At 52.7% G+C, this 26,843-nt stretch overlaps 1 protein-coding gene and 1 long non-coding RNA gene across 5 annotated transcripts; both read right to left on the bottom strand.

Moving 5' to 3' along the window:
• Window positions 1-442: 442 nt before the first annotated feature.
• LOC125707983 (uncharacterized) lies at window positions 443-11,317 on the bottom strand. Of its 4 annotated transcripts, none has more exons than XM_048975434.1 (10): window positions 10,139-11,316; window positions 9,232-9,357; window positions 9,050-9,149; window positions 8,905-8,973; window positions 7,814-8,014; window positions 7,665-7,730; window positions 7,264-7,353; window positions 6,259-6,359; window positions 5,074-5,164; window positions 443-2,133 (listed from the first exon to the last, which is right to left on the bottom strand). In XM_048975434.1, the coding sequence occupies exons 1-10, from the start codon at window positions 10,385-10,387 to the stop codon at window positions 2,078-2,080; spliced, it is 1,149 nt and encodes a 382-aa protein (XP_048831391.1). In that variant the 5' UTR covers window positions 10,388-11,316; the 3' UTR covers window positions 443-2,077. The 4 variants fall into 4 exon arrangements, 3 of the variants coding, with proteins under 3 accessions (XP_048831391.1, XP_048831390.1, XP_048831392.1); XM_048975433.1 differs by having other exon boundaries at window positions 6,259-6,362; window positions 10,139-11,314; XR_007382399.1 differs by having other exon boundaries at window positions 2,076-2,133; window positions 5,074-5,200; window positions 6,259-6,362; window positions 10,139-11,317.
• A 5,123-nt stretch (window positions 11,318-16,440) lies between these two features.
• On the bottom strand, window positions 16,441-24,893 carry LOC125707984 (uncharacterized). The gene is made up of 3 exons (XR_007382400.1): window positions 24,290-24,893; window positions 17,441-20,134; window positions 16,441-17,131 (listed from the first exon to the last, which is right to left on the bottom strand). It is a non-coding gene; the product is annotated as an uncharacterized LOC125707984 (long non-coding RNA).
• Window positions 24,894-26,843: the final 1,950 nt, after the last annotated feature.

Below are 26,843 nucleotides of genomic sequence, written 5' to 3'. Positions count from 1 at the left end.
TCTCTGTTATACATGCCATCCTTCCTCCTATCAGCGTGTCTAGATTGAAGTAGCAGGTAGCATAGTGCGCAGGACGCACGCACATCGCAATGCAGACACCAGTCAGCCGAATTATGATCCTTGGACCTGTAGGGGGACACCGGAGTTCCCTGGAAAACGGCACAATACAAGGAAAGCATGCAGGATTCACGACATTGCTGTCCGCTCAGCCATTGTGATGAAAAGACGTTTTATTTAAATAAACGTAGCACCAATAACATTTTTTTAACTTTCTAAAACTTGGTACAAGTACTAACTTAGTATAATAATAGCTTCTACAAAATACTATTTTATAGTGCTGAAAGCCTAAAATAACAGAAAAGATGGAAAATACTTCTTTATTCACGAGAAAGGTCAAACATAAAATAAGCACAAAAATCTCATCAAGGTAAATGTTTAGAGAAATGTGCCTATCGGTCTGAATAAACACCCATTATAATGTTCAGCCTAATGTATTGTAAAATGAAGTCATGCGCCCAATTTTCCCAGTGGTACAAAACTTTGCTGGTGAACATGCAGTCAGCAGAAAGCTTGATAAATCCACTTCCTGTGATGTGTTCTGCATCTGCATGAAAGTAACCAGCTATGGACTGGCCCTGCTATCAGGACGGACTTAAAGGGACTTCAACCCCTCTTAGAGTTTCCATCAAGCTTCATCGAAGGAAGAATACAATGATGTATCACACTGTGCGGCTTTCATCTAAAGAGCTATTTTAGGTTTCCTTATCTTCTGCATTTTACAGCAAGGTTGTCATTTACTGGCAGCGCTGTGCGCGTCGTGACTTCAATCTGTTACCGCACTCCATATGTAAGAACGATTTTAACTGCCAGAGCGAAGAAAAAGAAAGAAACAAAGGATTCATTCCTATTACTAACACGGCTGACAGCTGAATCAGGTCTCGACTAAATATAGTGGAATTTTAGAGCAGATGTTTTTTTGTACAAAAACTTTTAATAATGGAGGCCAGTATTTGAAAAATGTGGGATTATGCACGTTTTCCCAGAAAGGTCCTTTCGACATGTGAGAGAGTGATGATTCAGTGACTGTGCCCACAGCGGCAGGAAGAGACCTTACTCCTTCCTGTACGGGGATCTGAAGCATCAACACGGTCCATTAGATCACAATGGTTAAACACCGACCTCAGACCAACACAACCATTGGCAAGTCCTTAGATGGAAATTGATGCAGTTTATGTTGATGAGCAGAATGTAAATGATGGTGAGTTTAAAGTCAAGGCACAAAATCTGAGCCGGAGAATATGAAACACCCCCACCCCCAGGAGGAAATGACAATGCACGAGAACGTGGGAAATGAGGGAGCCAAAGTCAGACGCATGACCTCCAAAAGCTGAGGGAAACATGGGAAACGCAGTGACTGCAGTCTGGCATGTCAGTAGAGGCTCTTAAAACGTCTGCATGGATTTTTCGTACCACAGGCAGAAATCCCACTGCAAACTGCTTCTTCTTCAGTTCCATGTCCTCACTGCATTTGCCGGGATGAGTCATCCTCACAGCATGCAGTGTGCACAGTGCACAGACCCAGATAACCCTGGGCGGCTCCACGTCCCTGTTCCGTGGTTCCAAGCATTCGAAAATCTTTAAATTGTGGCACAAAGTTTTTCATGGGGGGATCTTGATACAAAAAGTCATAAAGAGTAATGGGGGGGGAGGGGGCACATGATGTCCTACCCTCACCCAGGCATCTGTCAGATCCTGGCACATGCTGGCTATGAGACCTGTTTGTGGTCTCAGAGAACATTACCCTCAATGCACTGCTTCGCTCTCTGCGGGTCTCAAGCCTGAAGTCGTCTACATGTTGGCCCCGAGTTCAGTATGCAGGCCAGGGATGCTCCACTCTCTACCTCTGCTTCATCTCCTCTCTCTCCCTCTCTCTCTCTCTCTCTCTCTCACACACTCTCTCTCACTCTCACTCTCTCTCTCTCACATTGTGACAATCTGTGACAGTGTTGCGCACACACCCCAGGACAGAACTGTCATTTTTGGCTCACGCTCCCCTCTGTGTGGCACTGCAATGACGTCAGGTCGTCTTCCTCACACCCCTCTTCTTCCTCCGGTGCTTCTTAGTGTTACTCTCTGGAGAGTTAGACAGAGGTAATGTCACACTCCAAAAAAACAAGGTAGAAATGCAGACACAGACGTGGGCAGGAGACTCACAGCCAGCAAGGTAACCAATAGCAGCATGGCTTCCAGTAACAGCCCACCGGCTGGATGGAGAAATTTACAGCTGCTCCTCTGCCTTTCAATCCCCCTCCTCCTCCCCCACCCCTCTGCCCCGCCGCCCCCTCTCTCTCTCTCCTCCACCCCTCTGCCCCACCGCCCCTCTCTCTCTCTCCTCCACCCCTCTGCCCCACCGCCCCTCTCTCTCTCTCCTCCACCCCTCTGCCCCACCGCCCCTCTCTCTCTCTCCTCCACCCCTCTGCCCCACCGCCCCTCTCTCTCTCTCCTCCATCACCCCTCTGCCCCGCCGCCCCTCTCTCTCTCTCCTCCACCACTCTGCCCCACCGCCCCTCTCTCTCTCTCCTCCATCACCCCTCTGCCCCACCGCCCCTCTCTCTCTCTCCTCCATCACCCCTCTGCCCCACCGCCCCTCTCTCTCTCTCCTCCATCACCCCTCTGCCCCGCCGCCCCTCTCTCTCTCTCCATCACCCCTCTGCCCCGTCTCCCCTCTCTCTCTCTCCTCCATCACCCCTCTGCCCCGTCTCCCCTCTCTCTCTCTCCTCCATCACCCCTCTGCCCCGCCGCCCCTCTCTCTCTCTCCATCACCCCTCTGCCCCGTCTCCCCTCTCTCTCTCTCCTCCATCACCCCTCTGCCCCACCGCCCCTCTCTCTCTCTCCTCCACCCCTCTGCCCCACCGCCCCTCTCTCTCTCTCCTCCACCCCTCTGCCCCACCACCCCTCTCTCTCTCTCCTCCACCCCTCTGCCCCACCGCCCCTCTCTCTCTCTCCTCCATCACCCCTCTGCCCCGCCGCCCCTCTCTCTCTCTCCTCCACCACTCTGCCCCACCGCCCCTCTCTCTCTCTCCTCCATCACCCCTCTGCCCCACCGCCCCTCTCTCTCTCTCCTCCATCACCCCTCTGCCCCGCCGCCCCTCTCTCTCTCTCCATCACCCCTCTGCCCCGCCGCCCCTCTCTCTCTCTCCATCACCCCTCTGCCCCGTCTCCCCTCTCTCTCTCTCCTCCATCACCCCTCTGCCCCGCCGCCCCTCTCTCTCTCTCCATCACCCCTCTGCCCCGCCGCCCCTCTCTCTCTCTCCTCCATCACCCCTCTGCCCCGCCGCCCCTCTCTCTCTCTCCTCCACCACTCTGCCCCACCGCCCCTCTCTCTCTCTCCTCCATCACCCCTCTGCCCCACCGCCCCTCTCTCTCTCTCCTCCATCACCCCTCTGCCCCGCCGCCCCTCTCTCTCTCTCCATCACCCCTCTGCCCCGCCGCCCCTCTCTCTCTCTCCATCACCCCTCTGCCCCGCCGCCCCTCTCTCTCTCTCCTCCATCACCCCTCTGCCCCACCGCCCCTCTCTCTCTCTCCTCCATCACCCCTCTGCCCCACCGCCCCTCTCTCTCTCTCCTCCATCACCCCTCTGCCCCGCCGCCCCTCTCTCTCTCTCCATCACCCCTCTGCCCCGTCTCCCCTCTCTCTCTCTCCTCCATCACCCCTCTGCCCCACCGCCCCTCTCTCTCTCTCCTCCATCACCCCTCTGCCCCACCGCCCCTCTCTCTCTCTCCTCCATCACCCCTCTGCCCCACCGCCCCTCTCTCTCTCTCCTCCATCACCCCTCTGCCCCACCGCCCCTCTCTCTCTCTCCTCCATCACCCCTCTGCCCCGCCGCCCCTCTCTCTCTCTCCATCACCCCTCTGCCCCGTCTCCCCTCTCTCTCTCTCCTCCATCACCCCTCTGCCCCACCGCCCCTCTCTCTCTCTCCTCCACCCCTCTGCCCCACCGCCCCTCTCTCTCTCTCCTCCACCCCTCTGCCCCACCGCCCCTCTCTCTCTCTCCTCCACCCCTCTGCCCCACCACCCCTCTCTCTCTCTCCTCCACCCCTCTGCCCCACCGCCCCTCTCTCTCTCTCCTCCATCACCCCTCTGCCCCGCCGCCCCTCTCTCTCTCTCCTCCACCCCTCTGCCCCACCGCCCCTCTCTCTCTCTCCTCCATCACCCCTCTGCCCCACCGCCCCTCTCTCTCTCTCCTCCATCACCCCTCTGCCCCGCCGCCCCTCTCTCTCTCTCCATCACCCCTCTGCCCCGCCGCCCCTCTCTCTCTCTCCATCACCCCTCTGCCCCGTCTCCCCTCTCTCTCTCTCCTCCATCACCTCTCTGCCCCGCCGCCCCTCTCTCTCTCTCCATCACCCCTCTGCCCCGTCTCCCCTCTCTCTCTCTCCTCCATCACCCCTCTGCCCCACCGCCCCTCTCTCTCTCTCCTCCATCACCCCTCTGCCCCACCGCCCCTCTCTCTCTCTCCTCCATCACCCCTCTGCCCCACCGCCCCTCTCTCTCTCTCCTCCATCCCCCCCTCTGCCCCGCCGCCCCTCTCTCTCTCTCTCCATCACCCCTCTGCCCCGCCGCCCCTCTCTCTCGCTCCTCCATCACCCCTCTGCCCCACCACCCCTCTCTCTCTCTCCTCCACCCCTCTGCCCCACCACCCCTCTCTCTCTCTCCTCCACCCCTCTGCCCCACCGCCCCTCTCTCTCTCTCTCCATCACCCCTCTGCCCCGTCTCCCCTCTCTCTCTCTCCTCCATCACCCCTCTGCCCCACCGCCCCTCTCTCTCTCTCCTCCATCACCCCTCTGCCCCGTCTCCCCTCTCTCTCTCTCCTCCATCACCCCTCTGCCCCGTCTCCCCTCTCTCTCTCTCCTCCATCACCCCTCTGCCCCGTCTCCCCTCTCTCTCTCTCCTCCATCACCCCTCTGCCCCGCCGCCCCTTAATCCACAGCAACTTACCTCATGTAAAAAGAAGAGCCATCCTGTCAATACGATGTCTGATGTCTGTGTAACTTGGATGTATGGTTGGTGAACTCACCATCGGTAAGCTGCTGGTCCGGCGTGACCTTGCTCTCCGGCGGTGCCCGAACCTCCAGCCGATGCTTTTGCTTCCTCCCAGCTCCTGGACTCTGCAACGGTCCCGGCAGAGTCTCTCAAAGGGATCACTGCCACGCGGGTTTAAAATTTAGCTAGAAGCCCATGCCGGACACCAGACAGCCAAGAGATTAAGGAGTTTCTTTAGAAGTCGGGGGAAAAGGGCTTAACGTGACTCAATAAACAAAAAGACCCTGAAGTGCCTAGAGAGGTAGACTCCTCCGTCCAGCTAGAAGGCTGTCAGACCACGGCAACCAGCAGCCATCAAAACACATGTGTAACTTTACAGAAAACAAGGTTTGCTGAAGTGACAGATATAGCTTGACATTAATGAGATGGTTTTTCCTCACATGTAATTCTTTTCATTCCATGAAAAGGAATGATTTAACTTGAACCTAGTCTAGGTGCTGTATGTGTAAAAGGTGTCCCTATGCCCTGTAATAGACTGGCATGCCATGCAGGACATACACTGCCCTGTACCCTGCCCTATGTCCAGCTTTATACCCAGCCCTGTACCCAGCCCTATACCCTGCCATGTACCCTGCCCTGTACCCTGCCCTGTGACCTGCCCTATACCCAGCCCTGTGACCTGCCCTGTGTCCAGCCCTATACCCAGCCCTGTACCCAGCCCTATACCCAGCCCTGTACCCAGCCCTATACCCAGCCCTGTACCCTGCCCTATACCCAGCCCTGTGTCCAGCCCTATACTCAGCCCTGTACCCAGCCCTGTGACCTGCCCTGTGTCCAGCCCTATACTCAGCCCTGTACCCAGCCCTGTGACCTGCCCTGTGTCCAGCCCTATACTCAGCCCTGTACCCAGCCCTATACCCATCCCTGTACCCTGCCCTGTACCCTGCCCTGTGACCTGCCCTATACCCAGTCCTATACCCTGCCCTGTACCCAGCTCTATACCCTGCCCTATACCCAGCCCTGTGACTTGACCTGTACCCTGCCCTTTACTCAGCCCTGTACCCTGCCTTGTCCCTTTGTTTCATAGGATAGGTTCCAGGCCCCCATTACATTCTGTCCTGTAATTTATGTTGAAGGATAAGGACGTGTACTATGGAGCCATAAATAATGACGGGGCCGTCTGAGGAGAGCAGCCCACATGACGGTGACTCACACCCACCTGGACCCCATTGTGAGGCAGCGTCATGCTGTCCCCCTGCCAGTTACCCCACTCCTCCCTGGGGGGTTTCCAGTCTGAGGCCTGATCCATGTCCAGGGGGTCTTCTGTCAACAAACACATACCATCTACACTCCTCTCACAATGATATCAGTGTCTGTAGGAACACGGATTCCCCTAAACGGGCTTCTGATAACAGACAAGTGCGACAGTGGTACCCCCTGCCAGTGCCTCCTCGGAATTACATCTAAAACAAAGGTAACTAACAGTTTGGCACCAAGGCACCGTTAGATTACACAGCGCCATGCGGATTTTCTACCGGATTTTTCTGCGGTTCTTGCAAGCAACTGAAGAGCAGATGACATCTCAAGAGGGTCCATATCGAACCAAGAGGGTATCGGGGCGTAATCTGAGAAGATCCGAGACCAAGAAGTATACCTTTAGCAGAGCACACTGATAAAGCGGCGAAATGCACTGGGTCGGCACACTGTTCCACTAATCACTAACGGCTGCTGCCATCCTTGCAGACAGCAACCCTGAAACCTCCAGGGTCCATGCGGGAGCCACTGAGCAGTGGCAGCAGATCGCTGGCATGTACTTTACCAGCCTGGCTTTCAAGCAAAGGACACTGCTGGAGTTCACTCAGATCCCGCATAGATGTGTCAGTTAAAGTGTCACACTGTTTTGTATCTGACCACACAGCAACCCTGACCCCTGCTGGGAAATGAGGGTACTCCATGCTGAAGACACTGGGCGGTAGGATTAGGACAAAACCAGAATAGAACACTTTAAAAGAAGCACTGGCATCTGGTATTAGCTGCTTAGTTGAGATGTTCAGCAGCTCTGCTGACATGTCTGCTTGTTGAGAAACGTACTCATGGCCAAAAAACGTGGCGCTTATCAACATTTTACAGTAAATCACTCTCTGCTGCAGTCTGGGAACATGCTCACTTCACAAAGGAGTAAAGGAAGGGCACTAGGGATAGGGTCACTTTGCAGGCCAATTACCTAAGCCTAGCCAGGCCTGCTCCATGTTCAGTGATGTCATCTGCATGCGCCACTTCCTGCAGGATGGACTGGGCTGTGGGAAGCTGTTGTCTAGGTAACCAGAGCAGAAACATCACTACTGCTGAGCAGGAGGGAACAAAGTAGAAATATGTCCTTAACTACGTTTTACACCTATACAGTAGCTCAAAAACAGGAAAGTTTTAAGATGTGTGATATTGTGTCCCACTTTAACATTGATTGATAAAATGACTGTATGTGCTGATATATTCTTAGCTTCATATGCAGTGATCTGGACCTTGGTCATGTCAAACAGTAGTTGTTCAGCATGTATGTGATGAGTATTAGCATGGCAGCCTGAGCGTCTCTGTGTAGAGAGCAGCCCTCCACCCCCGGTCTCTCACAGCTGATGTCGGGGACGGTCCCGAAGGTGACCCTCTCTGTCACTACATCCTTCAGGTTCCAGGTGCCTGACAGAGGCACCAAACAGGCAGTCAGGATGGTGCAATCAGCTCACCAGGCTACACGTACCACACAAGGCAGTACCACTGACCTACGTGGGAGAAGATGTCATCCTGCAGTTTAGCAGGGGGTGCCCATTCCACTGCGTGCCGGCCCATATTCCCTAACTCATAGGGTCTGGAGTCCCTGCAGGACCCGGTGCTTTGGGGGTTCAAGCTGTCCACCAGGGGGCGGGCTTTCCTGCGCTGCAGTCCAGGGGTCTCTGACACAGTTGGGTCCGGCCTGCTGCTTCCTTCATGAGGGTGGGAAGCAGACAGAGGTTCGGATGTAAACCATGACAGAGGTTCCAATGACTGAAGTGGGACACGCCCCCCTGCTCAAGGGGCATGCCCCATACTTACAAGACAAACCTCCTGCTTCCAGGACACGCCCCCTGCATAGGGGACACCTCCCCCCACTCAAGGGGCATGCCCCATACTTACAAGACAAACCTCCTGCTTCCAGGACACACCCCCTGCATAAGGGACACCTCCCCCCGCTCAAGGGGCATGCCCCATACTTACAAGACAAACCTCCTGCTCCCAGGACACGCCCCCTGCATAGAGGACACCTCCCCCCGCTCAAGGGGCATGCCCCATACTTACAAGACAAACCTCCTGCTCCCAGGACACGCCCCCTGCATAGAGGACACCTCCCCCCGCTCAAGGGGCATGCCCCATACTTACAAGACAAACCTCCTGCTCCCAGGACACGCCCCCTGCATAGAGGACACCTCCCCCCGCTCAAGGGGCATGCCCCATACTTACAAGACAAACCTCCTGCTCCCAGGACACGCCCCCTGCATAGAGGACACCTCCCCCCGCTCAAGGGGCATGCCCCATACTTACAAGACAAACCTCCTGCTCCCAGGACACGCCCCCTGCATAGGGGACACCTCCCCCCGCTCAAGGGGCATGCCCCATACTTACAAGACAAACCTCCTGCTCCCAGCACACCCCCTATTCCCATGACACGCCCCCCCCCCCCCCCCACACACACACACACACACACACACACAAACCCTACTTACAGGACCCGCCCCCTGTTCATGGGACACACCCCCTGCTTACACATCCCTTGTTCAGTCACAGCCCACCCCTCCAGCAGACACATGCGCAGTCTGGCACATTACCAGTCCCTCACCCTTCCTCTTTATCCGCTCCTTCCTCAGCTGCCTCTTCTCCTTGCTGCTCATCTTCCTCTCCCACTCCCCTTTAAACAAAAAGGCACAAATCTGACAGGATCTTGGCAGCCCTCCCGGGGCCATTTCCCTCCCAGCCACACATACCAGAGTCTTCCTCCTCACTGAGCTCCATGGAGGAAGAGTGATCCTTTGGCAGAAAAGTGCTCCTCTCCTCATCATCAGTCTTCACCTTCTTCTTCTTAGGCTACGGACAAACAGAAGACTGACACAGATTAATACAGATGACATAAATGCAACGGAAACACAGCTGGGGTGTCAGCATGTACCCTGAATGCCCTGCTGTCCTGCGTCCTGCTGCTGTCCTGCGTCCTGATGCTGTCCTGCGTCCTGCTGCTGTCCGCGCTGGCGTCCTCGGGTGAGGCCGAGCGCGCCGCTCCGTTCGGCTGGTCCGGCTAATGGACACAAACATGGGGTCAAATGAAAAACGTGCCATCATTCCACACACATTCACCCCTGAATCAGTAGGGCGCCCCCTGTCACACCTACCCGGGATAAGAAGATGCATGTCTAATAACAGCATATTTATTTAGCAGACAGTTATATTCAAATCAACTTTTTTGAGAAGGTGGGGTCAGACTGAGGGCAACTGGAGGGGTTAAGGGGATTGCTGAGGGGCCCAACAGTGAAATCACTGTGCAGATTCTGAGATTCAAACCAGCAACCTTCCGATCACAGGCACAGCGTCCTACCCCAATGAACCACACACTGCCCCCACCAACTTAATTACTACTACTAACAATAATAATAATAATAATAATAATAATAATAAATAATAATAATAATAATAATAATAATAAGGAATTCGCAATATCGAAAAAGCAGTGAGGCCCCGCTTGCCCCCTTTAACAAGAGCACAAAGAGCGTTAGCGTTCCCGGAGACCTGCCTCCCTCTGCCGGCTAGCAGATCCCGGGGCCGCGGCAGGCACCCATCGGGAAACGGCCTGTTTGCCCGTCAGCATGTCACACACGGTGTCCCGCCCCCACATGCCCCAGGTAAATGCAGAGAGTAATAAACCAGCAGCAAAGAGAAATCGTTTCTCGTAAACTAATAAACATTGACATCAGTTTTAGTTGTAAGCCCCAGTCGGTGTGATTTATTGCCGTTGTTTCCCATGCAGGATCCAGTAAGCAAACTGGTAAATTACAGGTAGGTAAATAACAGATGTGACGTACTGCGTCCTTCTCTTTCCTCTTTCTCTTCGTCGGCTCCTGCCCGTCTCTTCTCCCACACACTGGGAAAGTGGATATTTGCCAGGTGTGCCCGACTGGGACTTTGTCCGAGGGGGCTCCACGCAGCCTTCTGGTGCCGATCCAGAGCACGCCGAGAAGAAGCGCGCCGCCGAGCAGCGCCGACAGCAGCTGCGGCAGGTCAGCCAACTCCAGGCAGGCAGCGGCCGCCGAGCGCACCGTCAACTCCGGCATGCTATAGCCAGGCACAGGCACGTCTAAGTCACCCCCTCTTGCGCTTAAAAACCTTCAAATCAAATAGTCTTTTTAATGTTTTTTTTTTCTATTTTCCCAGGTATTATTTCACGTCCAGATCAGCAGACTCTGCCCTATAATAACAGGCGTGTGACGCGCGCTGGGAGAGAGAAGTGCGCAGATACTGCCGAGAAGATGACGATGGCCATCAAAGTCAGCTCTGGTGTCGCCTTCCCAGTCTCCTCTCCTCCATCGCTTTTATTTCCACGATTAATGCCCCGGGCTCCTAGTTATCACCGGGTTACCAAGGGAAAAACGCACTGGGTTTGCAAATCAAATAATTAATTTCGGAGAATAAACCTCGTTTCCTGAAAATGTCCTAAGTAGTGCAAATTAGGTGTCGAAGGCCGTTTTGTTTCCGTGTGATGCTTTGGGGGGCTCGCTCTCTCCGCGCCGCCGCCTTTGGTCCAGATTCAAGCAGCGCATCCTTTCTTTGTCCGGCTGATTACATCTCATTCCGGGTGCGAGTACCGCCACCGCCGCTAGGTGGCAGGAGAGACGCGAAAACGCCGTGTGGTCCAGTACGTGCCCGTAATTATGAATATAAAGCCGTTTGACCTGCAGGCCAGTGTGGACGAATACGGATCGATGCAATAATCCTGTTCACTTGAATTAATAATGATTTGAGACTACTGTACCTCGGGTAGCTGAGAAAAAGTATTTTATTTATGAATTTACCCATTTCAACCAATAATTAAGAAGATGTGCTTTGAATAAAACATATTCCCTACAGGGTGTGAGCTAAAAGACACGTAACATACATGACATGATATGGCCGGTGGGATTGTGAATGATGAGGTTGACTACACAGTAAAACTGTGGTCTGTTACACATGAAAGATTATAATAGTCACACCGGCACCAAAAGAAAAGCAGTTGTCTATTTGGAGTTTAATGCCTGCCTGATAGTAGACCCCTCAGGCAGCTCTCTAGACAGCTGCAGAAGGACCCATTTAGGGAGCACCTCCGTAGAGGGGTCCTTCAGGCTGGTTCCCACGGTCCACTAGGGCGGGGAGAGCACAGTCCATGAAAAGGTTAGCAGTGCCGCGAACGGACTGAGCAGGCCCAGCTTCAGAGGAAAGCCAGGACCCTGAGGTCACACTCGGCAGGTGTGGCTGTTTGCCCGAAGGGCCGACTGCATCCCGCAAAGTGTATCCCAGCCAGTTCTCATCCTGCTGGGGCAGTTCTGTTCCCCATGGACAGAAACACCTGAGCAGCACAGACCTGAAGGTGTGATTGAGGACAGGAGAATTTGGCCCCAAGGTCTGGCCTGCGGCACATCAAACCAAGGTTTGCTTTTCTCTTCCCGGCAGAATTGCGCAATAGTGCTTTTGTGTGCCTTGCAAAGGCAACAGCGCTGCAGGTTCATTAGCAGTGCAATAAACACGAACACACACCTGCCTTTTGTGGAGAGAATACCTTGCAATTTCAGCCCTCACACATACTAAGGCTGCAAACACGTTCAGAATGAACGGCTTGACGTCAGGTGGGCAGAAGGATTAGGTGCTTGTTGGGAAATTTTGGGTGGTGTCCCCGCTGAGAGTGCAGGAGGAACATCTCTCCCGTGCTCTGGGTCTCCAAAAGCCAGGCCACATATCGAGGTCCTTAATGACTGTGTCACCTGCTGTCCACATGGCACCCCCCCCGCCATTAAGTAACCTTTCTAACATCTTACAGCAGCCCAGTAAAGTGGTACATTTAACCGCAATCACGTCTTGATGAGTTTTGACCTTTGGGCCGATTTTCACAGCCACAGAAGAGAAGCTTTATATCCTTCATGCCTGCTCCTTAAAATCCAACAGCAACTTAATCGGCAATTACAGTTTATTAATGACAGACCTCATGAGAATCCAGTGCTGTTTTTCTGCGGAATAATGAGGAAGTTCTGCTTCGTGAGGTTCGTTCACTCAGCTCTTTTCTTCCTTTTCATTTACTTTGAGGCTGATTTCATCAAGAATGCCTGGAAAAATAATTAGACGTTCACATTGAAACTGCCCCACATGTTAATAGTTACTCTGACGAATTGTGCTTACTGTTGATGTCCGCCGCCCATAACATGCTATTTATAAACATTTATAACCCTCACACAGTTTTCTTCTCTGAAACAGCAGAGAATGTTAATTTATGTATAAAGGTTAAGCAGAATAATGTAAGTGTAACACAGACATTCCTCAGTTTCTGTGTTTGTTTTACTTTTCCAGAGGATTCTGGGTAAAAGCTGGATAAAAGTGTCAGGACTGGAAAAAAATAAAACAGGTTTGCTCTTGATTAGTGGGAGTTTGTTCCAGATTGTTCCTCTTCACCCATGGTATGATGTCACTTCCTGTGCCGTGTACCGCAGCCCCTCTATGACAGACATGTGAGTCATAACAGACAGTTCTGCCGCTAATCAGTGGTGCCCCCACATTGAAGGGCTTCACCAAAACAGAGGACAGAAAGTCACTGGCTCTTCGTGAAAAGTCTGACGAGAGGAGCAGACAGAAGCAGGCCTGACTCGCACGGCCCCGGTGCCAGGCGGCCCTCTGAAGCTGGGTGGGACTGGGTGGTCACTATCTGCTTCTTATCACGACGCGCGCTGGTGATGACAGGCCACCAGACAGCGGTCCAGACCTCCCCACACGCTGGTGACATGCTGGACATCCCCTCTCTGCCACATGGTGACAGCGCCAGAGCTGGTAAGAAGATTAGCGCGCCATGGAAGTGCCCAGCAGCCCGCGTCGATGACCGTGCCCAAGGCCCCGCTCTTCCTGGAGCCGGTGTCGCCCGGAGACATCGCGGCCGCGTGTCTGATGATGGAGGACGAGGCAGGACCTGCTGCTCTAAAAGCAGAGCATCTAACTGTAAGCTTATCAAAACTACACTGTCTGCCTCCTCTGCAAAGCTGCTTGTTATATCACTCACATCTATAGCTATTATTTGCACAATTGTATGTATATTCCTGCCTCTATTTCACTTTTGTTCTATTGATTTTATAGTTTTTGTCTTGATTGTCTGTTTCATTGTTCCCTTCTTGCAATCCTGTGCAGTATAAACCTAATCAACTCGACCGTATGATCAACACGACCGTATGATCAACACGACCGTATGATCCACAGGACCGTATGATCCACACGACCGTATGATCCACACGACCGTATGATCCACAGGACCGTATAATCCACATGACCGTATGATCAACACGACCGTATGATCCACACGACCGTATGATCCACAGGACCGTATGATCAACATGACCATATGATCCACAGGACCGTATGATCCACACGACCGTATGATCCACATGACTGTATGATCAACACGACCGTATGATCCACACGACCGTATGATCCACACGACCGTATGATCCACAGGACCGTATGATCCACAGGACCGTATGATCAACATGACCGTATGATCCACAGGACCGTATGATCAACACGACCGTATGATCCACACGACCGTATGATCCACAGGACCGTATGATCCACAGGACCGTATGATCCACACGACCGTATGATCCACATGACTGTATGATCAACACGACCGTATGATCCACACGACCGTATGATCCACAGGACCGTATGATCAACATGACCGTATGATCCACAGGACCGTATGATCCACACGACCGTATGATCAACACGACCGTATGATCCACACGACTGTATGATCAACACGACTGTATGATCCACAGGACCGTATGATCCACACGACCGTATGATCCACACGACCGTATGATCCACACGACCGTATGATCCACACGACCGTATGATCCACAGGACCGTATGAGCCACAGGACCGTATGATCCACACGACCGTATGAGCCACAGGACCGTATGAGCCACAGGACCGTATGAGCCACAGGACCGTATGATCAACACGACCGTATGATCCACACGACCGTATGATCCACAGGACCGTATGATCCACAGGACCGTATGATCCACACGACCGTATGATCAACACGACCGTATGATCCACAGGACCGTATGATCCACAGGACCGTATGATCCACACGACCGTATGAGCCACAGGACCGTATGAGCCACAGGACCGTATGAGCCACAGGACCGTATGATCCACAGGACCGTATGAGCCACAGGACCGTATGATCCACACGACCGTATGAGCCACAGGACCGTATGAGCCACAGGACCGTATGATCCACAGGACCGTATGAGCCACAGGACCGTATGATCCACACGACCGTATGAGCCACAGGACCGTATGAGCCACAGGACCGTATGATCCACAGGACGCTAACCTGGCTCTCTGCGATGTCCTCATTTCCCACAAAAAAGGAGTGTATGGTGGGGAGGGAACCCTGCTAGTGTCTCAAGGAGCCTCTCAGTAATTCCTCACCCTTCCCTGGAAGAAACTCGCTGTTCATGTTTTGGCGAACGCTTGTTAAACACACCTCTCCCATCGCTGCCTGTCGTTTGAGTAAATAAAGGAGGGAATGGCCAGCAAGGCAGCCTTCAGACAGAGAGAATCAATGATTAATGAATAGTTCATCTCTGATCAGGGACCAAAGTGTTCTCTCGATAGCAATCGCTTCTAAAAATGTATTGTTCAGGTCTGAGGAACAGCCCAGGGGCACGGAAATGAAATCTGGGTCAGTCCTGAGACAATCACTCCCTAATGGTTCGAATCCCACTTCTACTCGGTGTGTGGAGTTTGTGTGTAATAAAATCAGCATCACAGTTACTGAATGAATACTTGAGGAGAATGCAAAATGGTCCCAAAAGATCCCTCCCACACCATGATCCCGGGGGGGGGGGGGGGGGATTGGATTCAATTAGAGCTGGCCATAACAGAGGACTGCAACAGAGCACCAAGTCCATTAGCAACAACAATGAAGTTCTGGCATTCTGCTGGAAAACCCATAAAGCTGTTTGGATCTCGCTACAGGCCATTTGAAATGTTGTTTTCATCTCTGTTACTGGTGTTACTGGTGTTTTTGGTGTTTTTGAGGTGTTATGAGGTGTTACTTGGTGACAGACACCTTCGATAACGTTAAACTCGACGTTAACATTAAAGTCTGCCTTAATTCACCTCACTTTCCCATCTTTGAGTTCCAGATCCTGTGGGTGGGCAAAGAATGGGGCGTTTGTGCTGGGGGCGGGGGGGTATGAAATCCAGAAGAAAAAACAGACGGATCGGCTCAGAGTCACAGGAGTGCAGACTGAAAAATGTAATCCCAGAATGCATTGCATGTATGACACCCCCCCCACCCCAGTAGAAAGTCCAGGTGTGTGTTTCACCAGGTTGTGTGTTATGAAATGTAGACAGCAGCCACGGTAAGGGACGATGGGGGGCACTGACGACAGACACCCAACCGGCGATTCCTACAGCACCCCTCCCTCAAAGAAGAAAGAGTCCACTCTTGGATTCTGTGCATTCCTGAGATAATGGAATTCATTATCCTTCAATGAAACGTTCTACTGCAAAGGTAATTCAAGGGGCTCCAGGAGGCCAGCCTAATTCCCTCTCCCCACTAAGAGGCCGTATTGGCATGTTCCTCTGACTCACATGTGAAGTATGAAGACCGAGCCACACGCCCTAAGGAGACGGGGGTGGAAGGGCGTCTTTGTCCGGCCGCAGCCTTAATCACGCTCCTTTGCTGCAGTTGGATCGCTGTGAACTGAAGTTTTGACAGAATCTGGAATCCCAGCTGCTCTGGGTCTGATACACCCGCTTGGAGGCTAGCTCAGTCCAGGCCATGATGGACTGAAGGCTGTGGCTTGCAGGATGGAGAGTCTGGTGTCCCCTGGCTCTAGAAGAAGGTATGTTTCTAGGGAGAATCGATCACAGATAGCCAGTGGGATGAGGTGCTCCATGATATCAACCACAAAAGGCATTATTACCCAAATACGTGCATCTTAAAACCCTCCGTATTTCCTCCTTCTTGTTTACTAACATCTCGACTCTTTTCTGAAAAGTAGCTTTTCTGCGACCTGCTCATATTGACCCGACATTTTTCGTTCCCTCACAGAGATTCAAAGGCTGCCCCCCCAGACTTCCGGATCCACTTTCCAAGCCTCGGATGCACTCCTCGTCACAAACGGTGTGGGTGCGGTCAGCTCCGGGCGTGTCTGGACGGGAACACCTAAGATCTGTACGTGTGCGAGGAGCCAGCAGAATGCTGGGGGGCCTGCAGATCAGATCTGCACCGGTGGAGAATCACGCAAGAAAATGGGTAAATCAGCAGGCAGCAGGTTCCTGCTGGCGGCCGTCTGGAGATTTGTCCTGGTCTGCACTCTGGCTGATGAAATGAAGTGACGTTTTTATTTGCCGTTTGCACGATTACACCGGAATTCTTTTGTTTTCTGCATATCCCGTCTTGCTCTCCTCTAAGACATACGCACCTTATGTCTATTATGAGAGAAAGCTTGAGGTCTAAGCTCAGTGTCAGCCATTTACTGGGCACCTCTGGTACGTTTTAGCGGGTTAAAGGCCTTGCTCAAGGGTCCGACAGAGACATGATTATTCCAGGAGATGGGATTCAAACCAACAATCACCATCTTCATCATCATCATCATCGCCATGCCAGCATACATCAAATTCTGAAGATTGGCACCGACCGCCAGCCAGTTCCTCCACGACAGGAAGCCTGGAGTGAAGCTGCAGCCTCTTGTTCCAGATGTTTGTGGCTATGAGGATCATGGCTTCTGATGTCCCACAGCAAGAGGCCCAGGAACTTTGACTGCAGACATCAAGCAAAAGCCCTGACTGGCAGCTCACGCTCCCCCCGCTCCCCATCACTGTGTTTTATCTTCTGTCACCAGCAAACTGCTGAGCTCCAGCCCCCTTTAAATCACACTGATCTCACACACATGCCCCCATCTTCTGTTCTCGGCAGTAAATTCCAGGCGGGGCTCGGGGTTAGTTCTTAAGGAACTAGTTATCCAAAAAAACCCCGCTAGGTTTTGTCTCAAGTTGAAAATGAAAGAGAAATCAAAAACAGTCACTGGCCAGTGGAGCGTGTCATGATATGAGAGGCGGGAAAACTCACCATAATCACTGCGCCTGCTTCGGATCTGCTGGGGAAGCGGTACAGGAACGCTGGTGCCATTAGCTGTGCCGTGTGTGTGTGGATTAGACCACAATGTCCCCACAATGATGTTTTTTTTTGAACATCGTGAGGACCATTTTCCAGGCCCTCACAAAGACCTGTGAATACAATCAAAAAAGTAAAAATGCCAAAAGTCTCGTGTTTCATTTGGTTACTTATGGTTACGGTTAGTGCCGGTTAGGCGATAAGAAATGAATAGAGAGTCCCCACAAAGATATAATTACAAACCCGTGTGTGTGCGTGCGTGTCTGTGTGTGTGTGTGGGGGGGGACATATGAGGACAGGGTGGGGTCGCCGTTCGCCCTGTGTCTGTCATCTATGTGCGTAAATGTGCTTGACCGAGCTTTACAGTTAAGCTCTCTGGTGCCAGGAAGACTGTGAAACGGTATTTTTATGGTCCTTTGTGAACCACCAGTCTCCCCCCCCCAGCTGAAAGCACATGTCGGGAGGCAGCCATCCTGGGTGTTTCATCTCTCCTTTATTATCTAAGGGTGCAAGAGAGACACCCCCATATGAACCCCCCCCACTTAAAAACCACACCAGTGCATCTGGAAATAACATAACAGGATAAAAAAAATAAAAGTGATAAATGACAAGGAAAAAAGGAAAAGCCTGCTTAAAACGGAGCTGTCAAGCTCAAGAAATGTGAGGTCTGCTTCCCGTGCTCTTGCTGGTGGTCTGCGGGGAGGCAGGTATAGGGACCCCCTCCCTCGTTCAACCCCAGGACAGGCAGCTCTTATCAGGCAGCGGGACTGAACGGAAGAGCTGTGTGAACTCAGAACAAAGCAGGGAATGGCTCACATGAGGAAGTCACTTAATGTCGGCTATGGCTGTGATCTGCCACATTACAGCTGAGCCTCAATGGCCAGGCATCCACAGGAATCAGCTTCATCACGTCCAGCAGGGGCCGGCATGATGGGTCGTGGCTCAGTGTGGACAGAAGGATCTCCTGGCATTTTTTGGGTGACCACAGATGGAAACACAGTAGGAGGAGGTATAAAATGGGCAGAATGTGTTGGGGTTTCGACCCCAGCAAGTCCAGAATGAGACGCTGAACCGGAACACCAGCAGCACAAGCTCAATGTTGCATGTTTGCGAGTAGTGACCACAATATGTAGCCCCCCCTCCTGTTGAGGTGGGGCACACAGGGGCGAGACACGGACATGACACATGACTCAGGTGAGTCGTCGCAACTCTGTCAGAGCTGCACGGGTTTGGGGTGCTGAGTCAGTGGGGGCTGCTATTGGAGAAGTGCGCTCATGTTTAGACCTGCCTTGCTTTGCTGGCCCAGAGGAGTGGCCGCGCCCCGCGCTTTGTGATGGGGGGGGAACAACAGCTCCCACCCAAGAGGGACATGCCCAGCCTCACGCATCGCGAGCCAACACTGGCGGCCATGATGATGGAGCAAGCCTCCTGTGCCTAAAATCCACACAGTAGAGTGTAATCCTCGAACCCACATGTGGGCACAGATTTTTGGAATAAGAGGACGCTCCCAGATTCTTGGGAGGTGCATTTGGGCAGAACCGTCCTCATATCCCATAATATCCAGACAGAGCTTTCGATTTAGTTTTCTGTCTGTGTGTTGTACCTAGCTGTGTCAAGTGAGAATGGAGTACTTGGGGGGGCAGGGAGGGGGGGGTGGGTTTGTATCCCAGCTCGGAAGGAGCACAATTCCCCCCATATCTCTACACTAAACCCAGCTTCCTGCTCAGAGGTCAAAGGTCAGTAGACTGGCATTCTTGGCCTCGACTGGGCAGCACCGACACACTCCCATCCGGATTTCTTTCCTTCTGGCACCTTCTGCATGCTGGACCTGCCTGGCATGAAGGAGATTCCTCAGGCACAGACAGGAGATGGAAATCTGGCCAATAGGTACATTCCCACAGCAACATGCACACACTTGGGAATACCAATTGCTGAAGGGGACGTGAGGTGGATCTGTCTGTTCACTGAAGAGGGCATCTGCTGAAGATGGCGTCTGATTTCTGAAGAGGGTGTCTCATTGCTGAGGAGGGGATCTGATTGCTGAAGACAGCATCTGATTGCTGAAGAGGGCGTCTGCTGAAGATGGGGTCTGATTTCTGAAGAGGGTGTCTGATTGCTGAAGACGGCGTCTGATTGCTGAAGAGGGCGTCTGATTGCTGAAGAGAGTATCTGATTGCTGAAGACGGCATCTGATTGCTGAAGAGGGTGTCTGATTGCTGAAGAGGGCGTCTGATTGCTGAAGAGGGCGTCTGATTGCTGAAGAGAGCGTCTGATTGCTGAAGAGGGCGTCTGATTGCTGAAGAGGGCGTCTGATTGCTGAAGAGGGCGTCTGATTGCTGAAGAGGGCGTCTGATTGCTGAAGAGGGCGTCTGATTGCTGAAGACGGCGTCTGATTGCTGAAGAGGGCGTCTGATTGCTGAAGAGGGCGTCTGATTGCTGAAGAGGGCGTCTGATTGCTGAAGAGGGCGTCTGATTGCTGAAGACGGCGTCTGATTGCTGAAGACGGCGTCTGATTGCTGAAGACGGCGTCTGATTGCTGAAGACGGCGTCTGATTGCTGAAGAGAGTATCTGATTGCTGAAGACGACATCTGATTGCTGAAGAGGGCGTCTGATTGCTGAAGACGGCGTCTGATTGCTGAAGAGGGCGTCTGCAAATGCCAAAAAGAAAAAACATGTGGAATGAATTAAGCCCCCACTTAACCCTCAGAAATTCCAGCAAGAGATGAAACAAAGCCCATTACGCCCGCCCCCCCCACCACTCCACCCCCGGTACCATCTGGACAGCAGCGAGCCTTTAAAGACCCCCCGCCTCCCCCGTTAAATGGGACGCAATGCAGCATTTGTTATGGATCCTCAATTAAGGATGTTAAAGTGTTTACAGTGGGTTGTAAATCAGCGGCAGAGGTACGGGGACAGACAAGGGGGCAGACTGGACCACTGCCAGCCTGGGGGGGGGGGGGGGGTACTGAAAACCCCAGAATGATGCTGAGGGCATGCATGCCCCCTTTTCTCAGCAGCCATGAAGGGTGAGCTACGGTGTGGGGTTTCTCATAAAAATGGGGCGAAAGTGATTATATCTTAGCTTGCACTCTTTTGTGGAAGCCGACACCCTATAAAACATGAGCCGGCAGTAGCTCAGCCCTTGAACGACCCCCCCCCCCACCCCATTTTTGGGGTGACCCTTTGGGGTCCACCTGGAGGGCGTTGTGGTAGACAGCTCTCAGCCTGTAAAGCCCTCAACATCGCGAAGGGTCCCGTTAATGGGGGTGCCATCCTGGTGGGGGGAGAGCGGGAGCTGGGTGGTGTGTATTTTAGTCAGTTATGGTGGGGGGGGGTTTCCCCACTGCAGCTGTATTTAAACTCAAATATTAAATCCAACTGGCTGTTTTCTTTGTCATCTTGGTTTCTAAGCCAGGGTCCAGCTGGCCACAGCACTAACCCGTGTCCTCCATGGCTGCAGAAGGGGAATGTCGAAAGGAGGGGGGAATGCCAGGAGGAGAGGGGAATGCCAGGAGGAGAGGGGGAAATTCATGGAGGAGAGGGGGAAATGTCAGGAGGAGAGGGGAATGCCAGGAGGAGAGGGGGAAATGCCAGGAGGAGAGGGGAATGCCAGGAGGAGAGGGGGAAATTCATGGAGAAGAGGGGGAAATGTCAGGAGGAGAGGGGAATGCCAGGAGGAGAGGGGGAAATGTCAGGAGGAGAGGGGAATGCCAGGAGGAGAGGGGAATGCCAGGAGGAGAGGGGGAAATGTCAGGAGGAGAGGGGGAAATTCAGGAGGAGAGGAGGAAATGTCAGGAGGTGAGGGGGAAATGTCAGGAGGAGAGGGGGGAATGCCAGGAGGAGAGGGGAATGCCAGGAGGAGAGGGGGAAATGTCAGGAGGAGAGGGGGAAATGTCAGGAGGAGAGGGGGAAATGCCAGGAGGAGAGGGGAATGCCAGGAGGAGAGGGGAATGCCAGGAGGAGAGGGGGAAATGTCAGGAGGAGAGGGGGAAATGTCAGGAGGAGAGGGGGAAATTCAGGAGGAGAGGGGGAAATGCCAGGAGGAGAGGGGGAAATGTCAGGAGGAGAGGGGGAAATTCAGGAGGAGAGGAGGAAATGTCAGGAGGAGAGGGGGAAATGTCAGGAGGAGAGGGGGAAATGCCAGGAGGAGAGGGGGAAATTCAGGAGGAGAGGGGGAAATGTCAGGAGGAGAGGGGGAATGCCGGAAGGAAAGGGGGAATGCCAATAGGAGTGGAGGAATGCAGGGACACACACACACACACACACACATGCATGCACGTACAGGAGATTACACTGCCAGCTCACCTAAAGGTGCTTTGTGAGGAAAGACCGAGAGCCTGATTTTCAGGAGTTACAAGTTGTTTTGGACGCTTTCCTTCAAATTTGTCCTCACAAAGACAGTAAAAGCTGTAGACACGCAAGACTGCTCATGCAATGTGTCCTGGTAATCTGTCTCATTTCATCTGAAAGTGTCTGTGAGCAAGTGAACAGTACAAGTGCCCCCTCCCAACAGCAGTCTACAAAATTAAAGACAGGTGGGGGGGGATGTGGGGGGGTCCGAAAGGCACGGCGAGAGGTGCTGTCAGACCCCAGGCAGGAAGGCGACTCTCAGACAAACCGCCCCCCTGCTGCACCCCCCATACGCCACATGAAGCAGCTTCCTCTGCACGTGCCGCTTTGTGGGACATGCGGCTGCTTCCAGACAAAGCTGAGCCGCACCAAAGGCCGGGAAAACCGGAAGTGTGGCAGCAAAACACAAAGACACTGATCAACACGTGCAGGAGTGAAGGGTTATGGGAAATGGGGCAACCGTCAAAGCGCTTTCCAGAAAGCCAGCAACCGGCTGCATGTGGCTCCCTTCAAGCCAAGCGTTTGAGACCCACAATACATATCAGTTCCTGGATTCTTCCACCAATCACTGAATGGCTGAAGCCGAAATCTCAAAACATCCCAGCAGATGCGATAAGTGAGGCTTCACTGACAGAGATAAATGCAGAAGCTGTGGCTTAGGCTCCCAGCAAACATCAGGGGCCACTCCAGCTTGGGAAAAACGCAACAGTCAAGCTTATTAAATATGGTGAATCGATTCCCACCCCCTTTGACAAGCCTTACCATCTCTCTCGTTTCTCCTACCCATGTCAGCCTGGGGCCCCCAGATACGTTAATCAACCCCTGTTGACATGCTTCCAGAACTCAGCTCAACGCAAACGGAGTTTAAGCTGGCATGCCCACACACATAAGCGGACGATTTTTTTTTTTCCCGTTCAAAGGAAAGTCACTTCCTCATTAGTCAGCAGTGAAACAAGGGCAGTGATTTCAGACGTGGCCAGGCAGGAAGGTCCTGACTGGTGTGTAGGAGATAATTCCCTACAAGATGTGATGAGGGCCGGTTTGACGGCCGTGAAGCAATCACACACGAAGACAGAAAGGCACATGTTCGCATCTCCCATGAGGCACTGCAGCGCCGGGAATGCCCCTGCGACTAGAACCGTGGCTGCAGACTTAGAGACGTAGCAGCCAGGTCATGCATGAGGACCACAGTATCACCAGAAACAGATTCAGCCAAGAGAATCATGTGGTCATTCAGGAAGACGATGGTCCTGTTCCACCAGGGTGTAGCTAAGAAGCTCTGCTGCCTTGAGATAGCAGAGCCTCCACCCCCAACCACAACACCTCAGGAAGCATCTCATCATTGCTATAATAGATGCTTTTTAATTTCATATATACCATCCACTGCATTATTGTTATTTGTTTTATTTTCCTTAATATTCCATAAAATTCTGTTTTCTATTTATTTTTGCACTTTGTTTACTTGTCAATATTTTTCATTATTATTTTATTTGTCATTACTTGTTTACTTGTTGGCACTGTGTCTATTGTCTTTGCATGTTCATCTGTGATCTGCATGCTTGTTGCTGTACAAGAATTTCCCCCTAGGATCAATACACCTCACCCCACCCCACCCTAACCCCACCTAACCCAACCTAAACCCACTTGAATCTAAACCTAAACCTAATCCTAACCTAACCTAACCATGTGACTGAGAATACAGATCACCATATAACTGAAAAGGCTGGAGACTTGACGGGACTTGTGGCGAGTGGTCGGGAAATGTGTTGTTGGGTAAGTCGTATTCGGAATTTGTGCTGAGGTAGCCAGAGGCCTCTTACCCAAGTGTGTTTTCTCCTGGGGAGAGATGGAACTCCCACTTTCATTGGCCAGCTCATTAGCATCGGCTAGGTCGTTTTGTGCGGCTGTCACTCCCAAATTGCTCCAGGCTTATACATTTGCATTAGCTTAGCACACTTCTCTCACACTTCATTCCAAAGCGGCCTACATTTTCTACTGGATATTTTACTGGTTGAGTGCCGTGACCCCAACCAGCAGCTTCTGGCTCCTTACACACTATCCGGCCATCCGCTCCAATCAGTGGCAGAATCGGTGCCCTCAGTCAATGCTGGATTTACACCTGGAACACTATCGAGCTCCACTGCTGCACAAAATTCAATCTGCACGCCATAGATCTGAAGCATGTAGAAGACTCCGGTATGTCTCCGCCCTCCGGGGGGAGTTACTGCTGAGCCGGGCCTCCCAATCAGCAGATACATCAGTACGCCCACGCGCAGGAAAACTGCTATGCGAACATGTTATCGTGCAAAGTTACGCAAGTGGAGGGGAAACAGCAGGTAAGACACACACACACACACACACACACACACACACACACACACACACACACACACACAGGTGGAATGAGGAAATGACCGGGGCTTATAAATTGTGCTGCCTAGGCACCTACTCACCTGAGACGAACGAATCATCCGTGATCAACTGACCCAGGGCTCCTCACCAGATTGGCTGCAGACGAGGCTCCGCCCCTCGCAACTGCCTGCAGGCCTTGCCGTGACCGGGTGGCTAGCTGGCAGCTTAGCCGTGTGCTTTTCCGAGCACAGGCATGGATCTTTCCATCTGACACACCTGGGAGCTGATGAATAGAGGCTAACACCCTCGCCCACGGCTCTGCTGGGTTCCACGCCACAGGCAACCGCACGGTCCGCCCAAATCGAACACTTCCTCCTCCATCCACCCTGCTGGCCATGGTTCACTGCCTGCGGTCACGACAACCACATGAGTGCTGGCAATAGCAAAACCCTGACTCTGAAGCACAGACCCAGTGTGTGGTCGGCTTGACCAACTGGGTTTGGGTGCATTGTGAGCTGCGGTCACCTGTCTCAGGTCTGGGGAAGCGTGGTTACTCTCTTTGTGTTTCCCTGTTGTGCTCTGTGGTTGTGGGACCCGGACTACCCATGATGCAATGCACCAATTCTCTCTCGTTTCGGGTAAGGGTTACAGTGTCACGTGAAGCTGCATCCCCGATAACCAGCACAAGGGTGAAAAGGTTAATAGCAAAACAGCTATTGGCCACTCGTGTTAGCAATTATGAGAGCAGTAGTCAAGGAGCAGATTTAAGATCATCTCTGGCTACGGCTTATGATCTGCAAAGAAACGGTTAAGGGAACATTTCTTGATCATTAAAGAGCCTGGAGGCAAAATGAGTCATAATTACAGACATTTAGCAACACACCGCATAACTACGCACGGTGAGCCTGGGATCGGCGCAGGGTGCAGCCCGCTCCCGCCTCACTGCGCACTGCACCGCTCCCGCCTCACTGCGCACTGCACCGCTCATCGCCAGGCAACAGCCATGTTTACTTCGGTCAGGCAGGGTTGGGGAGAGACACCTCAGGCCATCCCGTGATAACACTTACACCTGGGGGGGACTGTTACCAAGGTTACCCCCGGAAGTGGACTCCATGAGATAAGAGCCTTGTTGGCTGCAGGGAGGTAATACAGAGCTGTTAAAAAGCCTCTTTACAGCCCTCCGAGACTCATTACCATCTAGGTCTCCTCTCGTCAACGGTCATTCAGGCCAAGGGGTCACTTCCTTTTGGTGGGGGGTTCCCCTAGTAGCCGGGCCAGAGGTCCGGATAGCATGCCGGGTTCAGTTCGGTTGGGTACCGTTTGGTCTGGCGGGGATGTGGCATGTTGTCAGGGGAGACTAGAGGGCGACACGAGGACCCTGAAGAGCCCTAAGAGGGGGCTGGAGCAGACGCAGCTCTGCCTCGTCACAGGAACGAGATCTGTGTTTGTGCTAACATCACGTCCTGTGTAGGGCTGCGGCCTCTGAGCGTGACAGTCACAAGGTCCCACTGCAGGGGCCGCCGTCTCTGGTCAGGCGGCAGGGGCCAAAGGACAGGGAGGCACCCCAGCTTTCTGACATTGGGACATTCTGGGGCTGCTGGGGGAACAGCGTAGCCCTGGGAGCAGAGAAGTACTGTGAAGGATAATGATATATTTACTTGGAGTGTGTCTGGGCGTGTGTGTTTGTGTGTGAGGGTTATGTATATATTACATCATGAGGACTAAATGCAACCCGCCATGTGATAAAACATTGTGTCATTTTTTCAGTCCCCACAAGGGACTGATAGAAATCAGTGACTCGAATGCGAAAAGTCTTGCATTTACTTTGGTTATTTCTGGTTCAGGTTAGGGCTGGGTTGGGGTTAAGGGTGTCATTGCTGGGATTAGAGTTATGCCTATAGAAATGAATGGACGGTCCCCACAAAGATATGAATACAAACCTATGTGTGTGTGTGTGTGTGTGTGTGTGTGTGTGTGTGTGCGCACCTAATGGCTGCAGATTGGGGGGTCTGGCCTGCCTTGACGAGTGCCTTACAGTAAACACAGAAACGCTCAGAAATCTAGGACAAGACCCACCACCTCCACCTTAAGCTGTTGGCACCAGTCCACTGTGCTCATGTACACACACACACACACACACACACATACAAACACAAACACTATTATAAGTAAATCAGGCTGACGACTTTCTATACCACCAAGCAGCCAGTACGGCTGGGGTTCGGGCGCTGGGGGGCTGGTGTCGAGCTGCGATCTTTGTCCTCTGAGTGAGACTCCTCCCAGATCAGGCTGCGGGGCGGCGCTGGCGAGTAGCTTCATGTCTGAAGGCGAATAGAATCCTTCCTTTGTGCTCCAGAGTCAACCCCTGCAGGGCAGGGCGCATCCGGTGTGAGCTGGGCGAGAAAGGAGGAAGCGGAACACACACACACACACAGACACACACAAAGGTAACATAATGGCAGAGTGAAAATTACACACACACATACCCTCAAAATGGATGGCTCAGCTTCATGCCCCTAGAGAGGAGCATCTCCTATCCACATCACCACAGCCCGCTGAAAATAAACAGCCAATTACAGGCTGTCCTGGGTGTTCCTCCTTCCCGGGTTTCCTGTGCTCAAACCGCCGCCATGCTGAGGGGGCCAGAAAGCCAGC

The sequence above is a fragment of the Brienomyrus brachyistius genome, chromosome 14 (genome assembly GCF_023856365.1).
Source record: "Brienomyrus brachyistius isolate T26 chromosome 14, BBRACH_0.4, whole genome shotgun sequence".
Classification (NCBI taxonomy): domain Eukaryota; kingdom Metazoa; phylum Chordata; class Actinopteri; order Osteoglossiformes; family Mormyridae; genus Brienomyrus; species Brienomyrus brachyistius.
This window is presented reverse-complemented; position numbering and strand designations above follow the sequence as displayed.